Source organism: Anopheles maculipalpis, chromosome 2RL, assembly GCF_943734695.1.
Source record: "Anopheles maculipalpis chromosome 2RL, idAnoMacuDA_375_x, whole genome shotgun sequence".
Taxonomy (NCBI): Eukaryota; Metazoa; Arthropoda; class Insecta; order Diptera; family Culicidae; genus Anopheles; species Anopheles maculipalpis.
Window position 1 is genome coordinate 33076358 of NC_064871.1, and position 16295 is coordinate 33092652.

Here is a 16295-nt window from a genome sequence, read left to right on the forward strand (position 1 = left end):
CCGCGCTTAATATACACACTTTATCCCTCTCTCACTATATACGCACTCGTGTGACACGTTCTTGTGCTGCTACTAAATTTGCGTTCAAGTGAAAAGAAATAATAACACAACACAAACGGGAAATGCGCGTGCGATGGAGTCTGCGTTTGTCGTAAAGACACGACCATCGTCCGCTCCGTACGATGAATGAATGAAAAGCTACAATGAGCGACGAAACGACCGTCGTACCGGCAAACAAGCAACTGCGACAGCAACAATGGTACCGAACGTGCCCTGTACGCTTCACTCGTGCGGGACCGAAACTTAACGAAACACGGTTTATGCATCGCGGTGCATGGATCGAGAAAACCCCCTAGAGAGGGAAACTTGAATGTTTGATGATAGTTTAACTTTTTTACTGTTACTTTTGGATAGCTTTTTAAGATATTGGGACTTTTTATATAGACATTTGTTTTAGTTTAATGCAACATACAACATGCTATATCAAATAGACAAAATATTATAGTGCTTATGATACTTTTCTTCAATTCTTACCAACTAGGAAGGTTGAAGCCGTTTGCTACCTGTCCTACTCTTCGTCGTGCTAAACAGATAGACAAACGAAAACGAGATGAAAGGTTTTTCTGAAGATGCCTTACTCACACACCCATAAGCATCGATCAATCAATTTCATTCATTCGAGTTCTTCGTCAAATCATTAAATTTGAAGGGATGATAGCAAACAGTTTGAATGAAAATTCATTCCTTTGCAATCTCTGTCATTAAAGTAGTACTTAGTTAGTTATTCATTTTTCGTTTTGTTTTGTAAAAACAAACTGATCTATGGCTAAAAAGAGCCTCTAATCAATTCCGAATCGTCCCCCCGTTTGCAAGACTGACTGTTTACAGATAAACTCAAGTTATCGAGATTAGATATGGTAGGCCAAAGTCTGCTATCGATGTTATACCGAACTATTGTATTTAAAACGTTCAATGCTGCATCCCTGATGTTGTGTGATGTTGAGCAGAGTTGAGAACAGAGTCGGATCTTCCTATAAATGGACTAAGCAGCCGCGTCTTGGTCAAAATGATCCCTGAGCTGAAGCCCAAAACGAAATGAAAGCCCACCGACTGCTGTCCCTGCTCATCGTGAGATTACGAAGGTGAGGTCCCCCTGGTCACAGGATGTATTGCAATGTGCTTTACACCGCTCCAATCTCGATTTTTATTTTTCAAATTTTGTCTTTTTCCCTGCAAGCTACAATCTTCTGATGCAAAAGAGCTGCAATTGATATTTTTGCGATGTTGAATGTATTATTTTGAATTCGTTTCAAGTAAAAAAAAACTTCGATGCGTGTGTAGAAGAATTAAATTAAAAGCAAACTAAAACTTTAATTTTCCCATCCATGCACAATTGTGTCAACCGCCAATGCGCGTTTGAAGTTTTCTTTCGTTCTCTAATGTCAACCAGCACAGTTGACAGCTTTGGTCAAGTTTTTGTTTTGTTTTGGTTACCGCCCGGTTGCAAATAGTACACTTTTCGGCAGAATAAAATGCCGTTTTTTAAAGGTTTTTTATTCATTGGTTGGATTGCAATCGCTTCCTGCAATGAAATTGAAGTATACACTACCATTGGAAGATTTAAATATTGCGATATTAACTAGTTATGGCACCATTTCAGCTACCTTCCAAGTTTGTGACCAGCAGCTCGCACACCAACAACTGGGCTGTGCTGGTGGACACATCTCGGTTCTGGTTCAACTATCGCCACATCGCAAACGTCCTGTCCGTGTATCGGTCTGTCAAGCGACTTGGTATACCGGACAGCCAGATACTGCTCATGGTAGCGGATGATATGGCATGCAATGCCCGTAATCCTCGTCCAGCCACCGTCTTCAACAACGCAAAGCAACACATCAACGTTTACGGTTCGGATGTGGAAGTCGATTACCGTGGGTACGAGGTGACGGTTGAGAACTTTGTACGTTTACTTACCGGTCGCAACGAAAACGGTACTGCCCGCTCGAAGCGTTTACTGTCTGATTCGGGTAGCAACGTGTTGATCTATCTGACTGGTCATGGTGGAGATGGATTCCTCAAGTTTCAGGACTCGGAAGAGATAACCAATCAAGAGCTGGCGGATGCGATCGAGCAGATGTGGCAAAAACAACGTTACAATGAGCTGTTCTTTATGATTGACACATGTCAGGCCGCATCGATGTATGAAAAATTCTACTCGCCAAACATACTGGCGGTGGCGAGCAGTTTGGTTGGGGAGGATTCACTGTCCCACCATATCGATCCTGCCATCGGGGTGTACATTATCGATCGCTACACGTACAATGCGCTCGAGTTTCTGGAGCGTGTCGAATGGAACAGCAAGAAAACGATGGGAGATTTCGTAAGTTTCGATACGGAACCATTTCTTTCTGCTTCGTTAGCTGTAGTACCACAATGCTTATCAATTTTCAGCTATCCGTTTGTCCCAAACGTGCGTGCATTTCCACGGTAGGCGTTCGGAAGGACCTCTACCCGAAAGATCCGTACAAAGTTCCCATAACGGATTTCTTTGGCTCTATCCGGCCGACTGAAATTTCATCGGATGTAGTCAACGTAACGCTGTCCACCATTCCAGAAACAATGTACGTAGTTTGCAAACACGCTTACAATTTTATTGGTAAACTGTTAACTAATTAATCGCCCCTCTATTTCAGATCATCACCAAAGCCTATCAGTAAGCCAAATGCTCAACTGTTGTACGAACAGTTTCCTAGCAAACTGTTCGCTCGTTCCTAGTCAACGGAGTAAGATAGCAAATAAATGATCCAACAGTAGCAACTTACCGTGGAACTACTTTTTGCTTCCGACACTCTGGTCGCTGATTCGAATCGTGCCAGATTTGTACTCCGTGATCAGCGAATTCTCTGCATCGCCTAGCTTCTTCAGTCCCGCAATGAATTGCTGATTTTCTAAATTATCGTCACAAAGGTTGTGGATAGCCAGTATGCTCCATTCCTTAATGACTGTTGAGTGAAGAACAAAACCTTATTAGAATTCCGAGGTGAAAGATCATGTGCGGTTCTTGGTCGTTTCTTACGCGGATTGCGAGCGTCCAAGTTGGTACATTCAAGTATCGCTGCTATAATGTCCATCTCACGGGCAAGCTTTTGGTTTTTCTTTGATTTGTAGGTCAAATTTGCCAGCGCTTTAACCACCGCTGACCGCAACGAGTACGAAATCTGCGTCTCAATGTCCAGCTCACTGTCGCCTTGCTTGATTTTTAATATTTCCTCTATTTTCTGCACCGGAGTAAACATGTTCTTCGTCTCGGACTTGCTCAGCAGCTGCATTTGTCGCAAAAGGCCTAGAAAAGGAACAAGACAATTTACAACTCGCTCATCAACCGTCAATGATCATCGTTCGTGTAGTCTTGCTTACATCCCATGTTTAAAAATAATCCTCCGTCATGGCGCATAAAAGAACCATATGGTTCTACACATGTCGCATCCGCTACCAACACTAGCAGTGTGAATGCTTCCTCCGTGTCCTGTGCATCAAGCTGCACGTTGTCCGTCTTGAGTATCATGTCCGACTTCTTTTTAAACTCAGCCAGCAAGTACTTAAACACATCCGGATGGATCGGATGAATGCGACGGTCCTCCTGCCGTATGTACTCGATCAGGTACCGGAAAAGCAGCAACTTTTTCCTAACATCCATCGTCTCCAACACCTGCACCATCTCGTTACTCTCAACTATTAGATACTCCAGAAATATGCACACAAACTCGGGCAAATCAGTTTGCGCCAAACGGTTAGCTTCAACGTTTTCCAACAGTCGGTTCAAAATGTCATGCAAATCCAGGCTGACGGTTTTGTAGATGAATCCATTGTACAAAATCATTGCCGATGCGTTGGCGTATCCACCGTTGGAAGATACATTGGTGTGCAGGAACGTGTGCATAAACGTTATGATCCGTTCCTGATTGCAGGTGTTCTGTACGCACAGATTGGCCAGTAGCTGTAGACAGTTACTGCGGACATTTTCCGGTATGGTACCTTTCTCGTTCATCAGCATATCGCGAACACGTTCCAAAAATTCAACCCTTGCCACGATAGCATTTTGAAACGATTCTCCCCGAGCGCAGGCTCGTTTCAGCAAGTTTAAGCACTTGATGGCAATACGATTCGCGGACTCGTCTTCCGAATCATGGCAAGAGTAGAAACTATCTATTAAAGTAGAGACTTCCCTTCGGAACGAATCTATATCCGCATCGCTAAAAATTGTAATAAAGTAATAAAATTTAAGCATAAAATGAAATGATTTTCCTATCACGTTTCACTCATCCGCAGACGGGCTGATTGATAGCGCTTTACCTGATATCCAACGAATTGAGCGCATCGAGCACTTTGTCATAGTTTTTCTCGTTAATATTTTGCTTAATATCAATCATCGTGGATAGTCTGAAAAACGTCTGTCCTGATTTTAACTTTCGAACCGCTGGAGGAACCACCGAATGCAGGAATCAGAACAATCGCCAATGTGTTGAAACTGAAAACATTCATCTGTCAAATTTGACCTCTGTGAGCATATTGGTATCGTAAAAAAAGTTAAAAACTTCAACATGAATTAGTTATAATTTAAGTACTTTTAAATTAATGTGAACGCTCTGGTGATCGTAATTGTGTTGCATTAAAAATGTTAAAAAATATATTTTAATGTTTACATTTTATTTCTTCTTTGCCAAAAGACAACAACAAAAGAAAGAGACAGAATGGTGGTTAGAAAGAGATGCAGTGATAAAAGCCGATACCCAAGTACCAATTCCAACCCAAGTCACACTTGCTACTGTGTAATGAAGCTTAATAAAGCTCCTATTAAGGCTGAAGGAACATGTGGAAGTTTGCTGTTTAAGGCTCGTAGGCTGGATTATGTTAAGTCGATTCTGTTGAAGATTTTATGCATTTTATTGGATGGAGGATTGTTACCTTAGACCAAGTTTCGTGTAAACGTCTTGGCGACCTATCCATGCCTTTACAACGTGCTTAGAAGTGCTGAGGCCAAGAAGAAATAGTATGGTACTTGTACAATTGAAAGCAGTCCGAAGATCGAGACTGACAGTCTAGGAAGATCTGTTAAAATAGCCCTCAGATGTGATGGACTGTAGCCAATCAACTTCCTTCTGACCCCTTGACACACAATATCTTCTCTTCGGTGTCATTTCAAGGTCAGTAGTTCTGATTTGGTAGGAGACCTTCCAAGGGGCTTGAGTCGTTTCTGGACATCATAGAAGTTACATGAACAGAAAACGCGCTGCTGTTGGCTAGTAAGGTTGAAATATTCAATTGAACAATGACGGCACGTGATGGATAAGTAGTATCCAGGACTTCTGCAGCAGTAAGTATGCTAGTCAGCAAACAAATAATTAAATGAGTATGAAGCGATTCATCTGTTTTATCTAGCAATGATTTTTTTAAATAAACTAAAAACTATTTCTAAAAGCTCAATGCAATATTTATCCCTTCAACAGCACTCCTAATCTCCACAAATTTTTCGCAATCGTCAGCTTTGTTTGTACACTACTGTACCACCATTCCCATAACGTTATGGTCCTTAATAAAAACGAAGGAGGAGCCAAAGGATATGCACATATGGAACATGCGCATTAAGCACACACACCAAACCTTTCAAATGCACTGCAAACGTGCGTTTCGATACTTCCATTCTGCATTTCTGATCGGGAAATCAAACGGTAAAGTGCTTTTCTACGATTTCAGTTAACAAGAGTGTTAAAACATACTTAGCAGCACCGTTGTGAAATGGAAAACAGTGCTAGCAGTGACATCGACATGTCCAAACTTGGTGCTTCGGCCAAAGGACTGTTGACAACGTTCGAAAACGCCAATGCAAGCCTGATGGCATCGGCACTGGTTACAACAACGGTTCAATTTGCAACGGGTAAAGACATGTCCGAAACAATGTTGCGACACAGTGACTGTAAGGTGCAAAGCCGACCGGAAGCTTGCTTTAGCCGTAGCCCAATGCAGGATCTGTCCGACGAGGATATGTCGGATTTTTCCTCCAACGAAAGTGACGCAATGGAGGAGTTGGATTTAAAAATGACTGGTTAGTGATTTGTTAGCAATATTCGTGCGAATCGTGCAGGAAATAACGTAGTCCATGTCATTTTCCCGTCTCTTAATACTTCAGGCCACGTCCGCAGTGCTGACGAAGATACTAGCGGCCAGGCACATGACAGCAGTGGATCGCTTGTGTCGGTAGTGCCGGTACTGAATCTATCCGGGACCAAGCTTGGAATTGGTGGCGGTGGATTAAATGGGTCCGGTGCTGTGGTGAGAAAGATGTTTACCAATACAAGAGAGCGCTGGCGCCAGCAGAACGTGTCCGGTGCATTTGCCGAGCTACGGAAGCTCGTTCCGACCCATCCGCCGGATAAGAAGCTGTCGAAGAATGAAATTCTTCGTATGGCCATACGCTACATACGCCTGCTAACGAATGTCCTCGAGTGGCAGAAGAAGCAGGAGGCTCACGATCGCACTCCACTAAAGCAACGCAGCTCGCAACAGCAGCTGCAGCAGCTTATGCAGTCCTCGCAAGCCTCGAACCACATCGGTCAGCATTCAAACAACGAGAACCATTTCACGGGCAACTACCGCGAGAACGGGAACAATCTGCTAATGATCGTCAGTCCCAAATCGTTTGCCAAAGCTTCCAGCACGACTGTCCGTACCGGTAGGCCGGAATCGAAGGTAGAACAGTGTGCTGAGATCGAGAAAATAAAGCTAGTCAGCAAGCTTTGTCCGGCGAGCAAGCTGCCCAAACCGGGCTCTACGAATCTGGCTACGAATGGTTCCGCAAGAAATCGCCGCAAAACGATGAGCAGTGGAACATTACCGTTTCGGTCCGGACTGCACATCAAAACCGATCTACTGGCACTATCGCAACCGTGTGGTATGATACCAACGATGATGGAAAACGAAATAAAGCGTGAATTGACCCACCATGGCCAAATGGTTTCGCTGGAAGGTGAAGGACACAGTCGGGATGGAACACCCAAGAGGACTAATGAAAAGGCTATGGAAAAGCCAAAATAGATGGTTCAGATTAAATGCCTGTAATTTAGGCGTCCTACTCTACTGTAGAAATTGAAGGTATGCTTATGAAATACCACAATATCCTAACGTTTACTATTTATGAAAATACTAATTAATGTCAAATATATTGTTTTAAACAAAATCAAACTCGTACAGTGTTTTACATGCAATAACATTAGATGGCCGCTGTGAACAACATCAAAAGATGAAAATTAATTAAACAGCTTCTTCTTAGGATCGCCATGTTGTACACTTCTACCTACTATAAGAAAACTTTTGTATAGTTTGCCTAAAAACCTCAGTTTGAGAAGATAGTTTAAGCCATCCAAGAAAAGAGTTTGAAATTTCTTCAATATCTTCCAAGCCTACATCCGTCGGGAAAGTCCATTAGATTTACTTTAAAAAATAGACTAGCTTCGGATGGTAATAAAGATGAATTTGCTATAGATAACTCAATGGGTTGAATTTCGCTTGATTGCTACAACCTGTTTGCAAGCATTCTGCGTTCTACTTTGCGTCAGTTAGGACCTCGTGTCATGATTGCGTTTCAGAATAAAATGTAGCATTTTTTATCATCTAATTTTAGCAGCTTTTTCTGAGCTTCGATCTTTTCTTTCCATCTTTTGTCTGAAAACATCTAATAGTGACAGGTCTGACGTGCCCACCGTGGGTAAGATATTAGCAAGCGTCTTTCCCTGCTCAGTATGCAGCGATTATCAAACGGACGGATTAGTCTCAATGGAAGACAGTGATTTTTATTTAAAAATGTACATCTTGTCTATGCAAGATCCACAAGATTAAAACCACCATTATATCGGTATATACAACCACAAATGATCGGTTGAATTCAATTAAATAAAATAACAAATAAATTAGGCGATGAGCTAGTCGTTTCGCTTTTTCTCATCACTATCTGCCAAATTTGAAAAGTCTAACTACGCTCTTGGTTGGGTCTTCTTTCTTAGAATTCTTCGTCTTTCAGTAGAAAAGAGTAGATTTGATCTTTTGATGGTTAAGAGGTCTGGTCATCTTTCAGGAGAGATAAAACTTCTAGTACGAACAAATGCTCAGCTGTTTTTGCTATACGTGCTTCATATCTACTTGAATACGTTGTAATATTTTATCTGAGCACAAAAGGCAAACTTTTTTATGAATATTTCATCTTAAACGGCCATCCCGTATTACTTAAAACGTAATCTTATATCCAGCTTCACAAATCTTTTATCTGATATGACATTTCCTTCTCCCTCAGTTTAAGTGCGCCTTATCCCGAGGTGAGCTCGATTGATTGCCAGTTACGACTTCTTAGGCCATAATAGCGACTGGCGCTTGTCGATGCCACCGTTGCGATCGTGTAACAAACAAAAAACAAATATATATAACAAACTATAGTGCGTACAATCTACGGGAAGGGAGAGGAGAATGGTACAAAGGACGATTCCCATCTCTTTGGCGAAGTCAAACCGAATCCGCGCATATTCGTAACCCTCCTGTCCCAGGATATTGAGCATCGGCACCACCGGGGATCTTCCTGATGCCCGAAGGACTGCTAAAAGTCCGGGTCTAGCCGCATCGAACTCCACACATGGCAAGAGGATGTGGTCGATGTCGTGGTATCCGTTGCTAAAAGACAAACTGATGATACAAAAAACAAACGATAGGCCCTTGAGTGGTTACATTAGGACATATGGAATTTTCTCATAGAATCCCACATAGCAGTAATTCTTGTAATTCATTTCAAAAATTCTATCACTAGGAATAAAACAGCAGTAGCGTATGAAGCGAATCGAGCCAGGTCTGAGTTTCTTCCCATACATTTTACACACATGCAGCAGCATTCAATAGAGACAGTAATGCAAACGGAAATCTTCTCTATGAAAATGAACGAATGATGATAACAAAAAAACTCACCCCGTGCTTCTTCACTCACTAATCCATTTTCCCATCGATAGCACATGACCACACTCGTCGGCGTCCGGTCGACAGTCTTTTATTTGTGTGAAAAACCTCCAATTTAAATTCATTACAACCCCGGAATTCACTGCCGACGGGGGCGATGATGGCACGTGTTTATCACATCGTTTTGCGTTCACAGTGACAAATAAGCCGAGAAAGTGATGTGCAAAACCTAGCTGAGCTGCTGGTCTGGTGTAGATAAGAGATTCAGACCTCACCCTACTTGACTTGACTTCTGCCGTGCGGTCGGCATGCCCACCAATGTTGGGTAAAAGTGTGCCGCTCTTCCTTCCTCCCAACCTGTGCTGCTGCTATATCCTTCCAATTAATTTCAAATGATGCTTCACTGCCGCCACATGGACAATCCCCGGCACGTGTCGTCACCTAGCGCCTATCGGTACCGGAGAAGTAGCTAATAGGATAAAGATTAGTGTGTGTGTGTTGTTAGTTTATTTTATTGATTAGCTCAAAGCGTGATTTAATGTAGCTCAGATAGATTCATCCTACAACACCTAGGCTCTTGGTCCTGTTAGGAAATATACATATATGGGGAAAATTTCAACTCCAAAAGCCATCCCCCCCCCCCCCGCGTCAATCGATCGTCATAGAAAACTACGCCCACTAAAGGATTCACCGTTGCGAAGCGGACATTTTTGTCGGCATTGCTGTTTGCTCCGTAGAAGTGCAGTTTGAAAAGATTAAGTTGTAATGGTATTGAAATTGGAAAAAAGGTGCGATTTAGTAACAAAAACTTTTGGGCAAAATTGGTCCGTACGATAAGCACCATAACGGGGAACAGGCATTTAATCCGTTTCAGCTTTCAGCAAATTCCGTTGTTCGTCCTTTATCGGTTGTTTGTCCGTTCTAATCAGATTTCCCAGACGGGATGAAAATAAATATGCAAATAATGTATTTGAAAATCGATACTAAAGTTTTTTTGCATGTTTCGTGTGATAATTTTTTGAACGACGATTATCATCAAATTCGGAAGCCATAGATTGCTATAGATGGGACAGCTCCAATAGGTGCCGTTTGATAGTTTTTAATGTTTTATTGGAATAAATTCTTTTAATATTTCTTAACAAAACCGTGTTTTAAATGTTATTAAGTGTAATCGGCTAATGAAAGATGGATTGGATGAAGAAGGATGTTTAGGAAACGTTATTGAAAGTTATTATAGGTACAATAAAAATGTAAAAGCTACGCGTGATCAATTAATGCATCTAAGCTACATAGTGATAGCATATTGGAAACTGCCAATAGTGTGCAGGAAGGTCACTGATTGGAGGGATCGGTTGAGGGCAACGATTGGAAGCGCGCCAAGTAAAGGGAAGCATGTTCATCTGGTGAATTAGAATGCAGCATTGAATGGATATCATTGCCCTACTCGGATTCAGCCTCTTAGAGAATTTGAACATTTAATAGGCTTCGACCTGGGGGAGGTTCTTTGTGAGGTCGGCGCTTCTTGTCAGCTCCAGGTCTTCACGACCGCTCAGTCCGCGAACCGTTAAACCCGCCACTGACGACAAGCTATGCTGCTGGTCAAAGCTCGTACGTAGTCGAGCTAAGAATAAGAGTCCCGGTAGTAATTTATTGGTGGCACCATTTTTCCACATTTAAAATTGTATTGCATTTGTTATTTATTTTGTTACAGATGGGTAAGACTTCCTGCAAGGTGGTAATGCTAATTTTATCGAACAACATGCTGCTAAAATTTTGATTCTTGGGTATTAATCCGTTGTGATTACGATATGAGGGGCCTTTGCTCGAAACCAGTGCCCAAAAAGTCTTTGATAATTTTAAAGATTGTTTGTGTGTTAACTGGATTTAGGTAGTATTGGCCTCCTACTGACTTTCTCGTTGGTTCAACATTCCCGAAAGAACTTGCCCTTCAATTTTTTGGTTTTCTTTGACTTAAGTTTACACAAGGGAGTATGTTTAAGTTAAGTATGGATAAACGGTCTAAACGGAATCGAATAACCCAGCTTGATTTCTGCTTTTTTTTCATGCAGCACACAAGGGGTTCTTATTTGGTATAATGATTGTACATCACATGAGATGCTCTAGCCGGCGAAGCCCTCGTAGTCGGTGAAGCTCCTCTCTTCAGAAAAAGTTCCACTCCTCCCCTATGGGCTCCATCTTCGCCCGTAGGATATTTCACTACTGAACGGTGGTACCCATGAGACACTCAAAATCTCAAATCTTATTTGCTATAGTTAGTTTAATTGAACTGGACTTTGTTCTGCGATAGAGGTAGAACATTGTTTGTCAACACTCGGCCGTACCGGGAATTAAACTCCAATCGGACCGTTCCCTCGTAGTGAGGCTGACTATACAACTCAATGGTATTAATAAGTCTCGTAAAGTATTAAATCATTAGGTGACTGACATAATAAGATTTTGCAAACAACAATCATTGGAAATCATTTCATTCTCGGAACAACGAAAGAGCTTTGAATCCCTGGTAGGATTGGCCGAAAAATAAGTTACACTTCAAAAACGGATCCTGTTTTAGTTCTATTGATACGTTTCTATTTGCCGTCTGTAAAATATGCAAGTTTAGGTTCTCAAGGTGATTAATTAATTTGGCTTTACAAACTGAATATTTTAATTTGAGGAAGCTTCCCTTTCAGCAAGTATAGCAGCATATTCATACTCCTTTTTGTTTTTTTTTCATTTTCATAGTTTCACGTCTTTTTTCTCCTTTAGAATTGTTTTTTTCCTTATAGAACCTTGTTTCGTTATTTTGTTAATAAAAATATGTTTTTAACCGTTTATCTACTCTTCCTTAACCGTCAACTACAGTGGAAAAATTCAAATATACCCCGGACTGCATGATTTTACTTCAAACTTGCTTGACTTTGCTTGATGAAAGAATCTGCTCGATTTTTTTGTCCAATGGGGACTCCGACTGCAGCTGTGTGTGTGTGTGTGTGTGTGTGACTGAACTTCCCGTCATCCCGTGCATGAGGGAGTGTATTTCGCTCAACGTCGATTTATTGCGCGTGTGTGCGTGACCAGTCCGTCGTCGTCGTTTTCGTTCGTAGCGAATCTTCTGCCCTCAAGCTCACGCAAAAATCCCGTGCAATATTAGCGTAGGCCGTGTGTGTGGTTTGCTTGTGTTTTGTCTAAATTTGTGGCCCCGTTTTGTGCAACCAAACCTGTAATCAGGACGCGTCAGAGTACGTGCACAAATAGCAAAGCGAACGTATATAATCCGCAAGCCTATAGTAGGGCCGAGTGTCTTTGGTGAAGGCATTAAGTAGTACAAAGCAACAGATCCGAAAAAATGGTAGGTGTCTTTCATGTTTCGGCCGTTTTCCCGTACAAAAAGTTCGGTGCCCGTAATTTTAACGTGTTCGATGAAAAAAAAAAACGAGACAATGTATGATTACGATTCGTGCAAAGCAGATAAACTGCTGCGTACTTCGTAAAAGCCTATTGGTTTAGCAAACATTGGTGCAGTGTCTTAGGGGTATGAAAATTTCACCCTTAACACTGTGCGTGCAGCCCCCAGGATCGTCTCGCCCTAGATTCAAAGTTGCTATGGCGCCCTCTTTGCTGAACGGTGCTATCTTTGATTGAGCGTATCGGAATTACGGCTAATGCAAATATGTTGCTTCTTTTATTTACAGGGAAATGAAACCTCGCTACCGATGGAGCTGTGCTCGAACTGTAAGTAGTTGTTTAATCGGTGCTTTTTTTTAGTAAAAGAGAACGCACATTGTAGGGATAGTAGTATATTGTGCCGCAAAAGTTCATTTATTCTACATGCGTGGTGAAGAAGAAAGGAATGAAAAAAAAACACGCGTATCACTGATATGATCGGCGTGTAGTAGTAGGCCACAAAATATCCGTAGTGTACACACGCGCTCGCTCTCCTTCGCTCTCTCTCTCTCTCTCTCTCTCTCTCTCTCTCTCTCTCTCTCTCTCTCTCTCTCTCTCTCTCTCTTGTTCTCTTCTTATGTATGGCCGTGTGTGCTATATGCCTATAGCAGCAGCATACGGTTATTCTCGAACCAAGCAAGAGTTTATCGATTTTCCTCCTTGCGAAAGGCGCTAACAACGAGGCGCATTGATCCTAGTATATGCATCAAAAGTATTATATTTCATTCAAGATAAAAATGCACCATTTTTATTATTTTTATCATTGACTTATTTTTTTGTAATTGTGAGATGTTATTTTGCACTTTTGAAAAATTCTTCATTCCTTGCTGATACTTATCAGCTGCCCTCTTAGCAACTGGTAAAGCGCATGCCTCTTACCAATCTGGCCCAGAACAGATAAAATCATTACCCGCACGATCATCGTGCACCGCCACCGGATCTCTGTTGTGGCGCGCCAATGTTTTTGTTGCTTTTCATTTCAGCGCATTATTTACATCTGCCAGAGATTTGTCACTTAGCTAGCGGAAGAAACGGCGTGGGCCGCCTGCTAGCGCTGCTCTAGATGCGAAGAAAAACACTTTATGAGACGCGCGCTACCATGGGAACGGAGACGACAAAGTCGCTCATATGTCGCCTGCCTTGAATCGAACGCTGGATATAGGATCAATCTCAGTTTCCTTTTATCCAGCGACCGAAGAGGATCTTGTTTTCGTCGCCGGTTTTGTGACCACTGTTTTGATTAGCTCGCTAGTGCTAGACAGCGTGCTAATAAGCGACTATCTAATTCCACCATGGGACAAATAACATCTCGCACCCGTACGAAATACAGAGATTGAGGCAGAGAAAGAGGGAGCACTGATCAGCTTCCGTGCATCACATGGTATACTAAACCGAGGTCCCACTTTTCGTTTCGAATTTTTATTTTCCAGTTGATGCGGATGAAATCCGTAGGTTGGGCAAACGTTTCAAGAAGCTCGATCTCGACAATTCCGGTGCCCTGAGCATTGACGAGTTTATGTCCCTGCCCGAGCTGCAGCAGAATCCGCTGGTGCAGCGTGTGATCGACATTTTCGATGCGGACGGTAACGGGGAGGTCGACTTTAAGGAGTTCATCCAGGGTGTGTCCCAGTTCAGCGTGAAGGGTGACAAACTGTCGAAGCTAAAGTTTGCCTTCCGAATATACGACATGGATAACGATGGATACATCTCGAACGGGGAGCTGTTTCAGGTAAGCGCGAACAGAATCGTCACATTTTTTTGGTAGCGTGGTGTAGTGTCCAATAGCCTGGATTGGTGTATGATTTATTAGACATGCTCGAAAATTCAATTTAGTTAGCATATCATAATTAAGAAGAGAATCAAATCAAAGATACCAACATTGGTACTCTAATCCTCTGGTGGTTGTAGTGCTAAAGATGTTTTGGCTAAGTGTAAGAAATACGGTCAAGGAGTCCTTGATGATTTCAAAGTTGAGCTTTCCTGTTTCTACAACAGCTTTTCTCGTTTCCTCAAGAACAGTTCTTTGAGGGATGCCATTTATTTTATTTATTTAACTCCAATCTAAATTTCACAAGGGAATTTCTTCTTGGATTCTGTGCCATTATCAAAGCCAATATTTTCTCATTTTTTGTAATGAGACGTCATTAATTGAATTGAATATGCCTTTGTGTTTCTCAATTTCTATTTTTTACACCAAATTTGTCAATATCGCTATATTTAAAATCATCTACAAATTCATTTGTTCAAGACATGGCCGTATAAAATTAATTCATTTTTACGAGGTTTCTGGCAAAAATCAAAATCTTTTGGAGGCAGGTAAAAAAAGATTCCCAAGGCACATTCCATTCTCAGTTCGTGACGAATACGATCTGGACTTGTGGAGAGGCCCTGTATTATTTAAAAAATACATAATTTATAGCGTAGAATTTTTAAAAACAAAAAAAAAGTAAGAACGCTGTCCAAAAGTAGAGTAGCTCGAGAACACGAACACAGTCCCCTGCCAGCGCAGTGACCGTTCAGAAAAAGAGACGCTGAATCAATGCTAAAAATAATCATTCATCGTTCCGGGCTACCTTGAATACTACGTGCATAAATACACACTACTTACCCCCAGTACGGATTGCCCTGCGACGCGCGCTTGTGATGCTTTAAATACAAGAGCAATGGCTTCGAAAACTGCTTTTAGATTTTTCTTTTCCTTTTTTTCCTTTTGCTTCACAAACAATAATTCATGTTTTCTTTCATGTGTTTTTTTTTTGTGCCCTCTCACACCCGGACCCGCAGGTGTTAAAAATGATGGTCGGCAATAACCTAAAGGATACGCAGCTGCAACAGATCGTGGATAAGACGATCGTGTTCGCGGACAAGGATGAGGATGGCAAGATTTCGTTCGACGAGTTCTGTTCGGTGGTGGGCAACACAGATATACACAAAAAGATGGTCGTGGATGTTTAAAGCACACCCCCCGCTCCCTCCATATACCCCGGTCGGTCGAGATCCGCCTAACCTCTTCCATCACTTCACTAATGAAACTCGTATCTCTACTCCGAGGGCAAACGGAACGGGCAACTCGTCGTCGTCATCGTACTGCCGCAAAAGCTTCGTTCCAAAACTATTGCAATTAAGTGCATCCATCACACACAAAATCCTACCGATCCTGTTTTATATCGTTACATTTACGTTTGCTCCATCCATCCAAAATCCAAACCTACACGGGCGGCCACACACAGTAAATTATTTAAAATTTCATATTTAGATTAACGCACACATCATCCACGCGTTGCTGTGTTGTTGTCGTTGCGTCGGTTAATTAAATTGCGAGGAAAATGGTAGCCCTCCATAGCAACCGGATGCCAGATGAGATGATAATGATGGGGTTAGGTGTTTACGTGTGTGTACGCGTTTTTTTTTAGCCGGATCCAGTGTTTCTTAATCATTTTCCTCGCACTTCGTTCGTGCGTGGATATGCCTTTGTTTGTTGGTAATTGTTTAACAAAAAGCAAGAGGCAACACTTTATATTTACACCCATGAACCGTTGTTGTTGATATGTCCCTATCTCTTTGTGGCGAGCATTAGTCTGTGAAGCTTCGTTATCAAACGTTTTTTTAAAAAACTACAAAAGAGAAAGGATGGATTTATTATGCTTAGCATTATGTTTGTATAGTTTCGTTTTTATTTGTTTCAAACATTACACTTACGTATTATTCTAGACCAATGTAGTTAAGTAAACAACAACAAAAAGTATGGTATAAAGAATTAAAAAGAAAGGTAATAAAACTGTGCGATCTGTCGATGAGCAATTCAGCAAAAAAAAAATTCACCTTAAAAACTCGAATGAAAGATTATGCATACGAGAATA

General features: G+C 41.7%; 5 protein-coding genes across 5 annotated transcripts in view; 3 read left to right on the forward strand and 2 right to left on the reverse strand.

Moving 5' to 3' along the window:
• The window catches only part of LOC126557318 (serine/threonine-protein kinase Pink1, mitochondrial), a 251977-nt gene that overhangs the window by 151598 nt on the left and 84084 nt on the right, over window positions 1-16295 (reverse strand). The window lies entirely within an intron of this gene.
• On the forward strand, window positions 1646-2808 carry LOC126566822 (putative GPI-anchor transamidase). The gene is made up of 3 exons (XM_050223296.1): window positions 1646-2380; window positions 2452-2621; window positions 2694-2808. Exons 1-3 carry the CDS (start codon window positions 1646-1648, stop codon window positions 2773-2775), a joined length of 987 nt encoding a protein of 328 aa, XP_050079253.1. The 3' UTR covers window positions 2776-2808.
• On the reverse strand, window positions 2830-4430 carry LOC126566835 (ataxin-10). The gene is made up of 4 exons (XM_050223297.1): window positions 4354-4430; window positions 3418-4253; window positions 3077-3343; window positions 2830-3002 (listed from the first exon to the last, which is right to left on the reverse strand). The coding sequence occupies exons 1-4, from the start codon at window positions 4428-4430 to the stop codon at window positions 2830-2832; spliced, it is 1353 nt and encodes a 450-aa protein (XP_050079254.1).
• On the forward strand, window positions 5797-7092 carry LOC126558230 (uncharacterized). The gene is made up of 2 exons (XM_050214199.1): window positions 5797-6103; window positions 6188-7092. The coding sequence occupies exons 1-2, from the start codon at window positions 5797-5799 to the stop codon at window positions 7090-7092; spliced, it is 1212 nt and encodes a 403-aa protein (XP_050070156.1).
• LOC126566849 (calcineurin subunit B type 2) lies at window positions 12338-15397 on the forward strand. The gene is made up of 4 exons (XM_050223298.1): window positions 12338-12433; window positions 12684-12723; window positions 13866-14164; window positions 15220-15397. The coding sequence occupies exons 1-4, from the start codon at window positions 12338-12340 to the stop codon at window positions 15388-15390; spliced, it is 606 nt and encodes a 201-aa protein (XP_050079255.1). The 3' UTR covers window positions 15391-15397.

Coding starts and splice junctions, on each gene's coding strand:
- LOC126566822 (XM_050223296.1), top strand. CDS start 1,646: ATGGCACCATTTCAGCTACCTTCCAAGTTTGTGACCAGCAGCTCGCAC. Junction 2,381..2,451: donor AGAAAACGATGGGAGATTTC/GTAAGTTTCGAT, acceptor ATCAATTTTCAG/CTATCCGTTTGTCCCAAACG. Junction 2,622..2,693: donor TCCACCATTCCAGAAACAAT/GTACGTAGTTTG, acceptor CCTCTATTTCAG/ATCATCACCAAAGCCTATCA.
- LOC126566835 (XM_050223297.1), bottom strand. CDS start 4,430: ATGATTGATATTAAGCAAAATATTAACGAGAAAAACTATGACAAAGTG. Junction 4,254..4,353: donor CTCAATTCGTTGGATATCAG/GTAAAGCGCTAT, acceptor TACAATTTTTAG/CGATGCGGATATAGATTCGT. Junction 3,003..3,076: donor CTTGGACGCTCGCAATCCGC/GTAAGAAACGAC, acceptor TTCACTCAACAG/TCATTAAGGAATGGAGCATA.
- LOC126558230 (XM_050214199.1), top strand. CDS start 5,797: ATGGAAAACAGTGCTAGCAGTGACATCGACATGTCCAAACTTGGTGCT. Junction 6,104..6,187: donor GTTGGATTTAAAAATGACTG/GTTAGTGATTTG, acceptor TTAATACTTCAG/GCCACGTCCGCAGTGCTGAC.
- LOC126566849 (XM_050223298.1), top strand. CDS start 12,338: ATGGTAGGTGTCTTTCATGTTTCGGCCGTTTTCCCGTACAAAAAGTTC. Junction 12,434..12,683: donor AAAAAAAAAAACGAGACAAT/GTATGATTACGA, acceptor TTTTATTTACAG/GGAAATGAAACCTCGCTACC. Junction 12,724..13,865: donor GATGGAGCTGTGCTCGAACT/GTAAGTAGTTGT, acceptor TTTATTTTCCAG/TTGATGCGGATGAAATCCGT.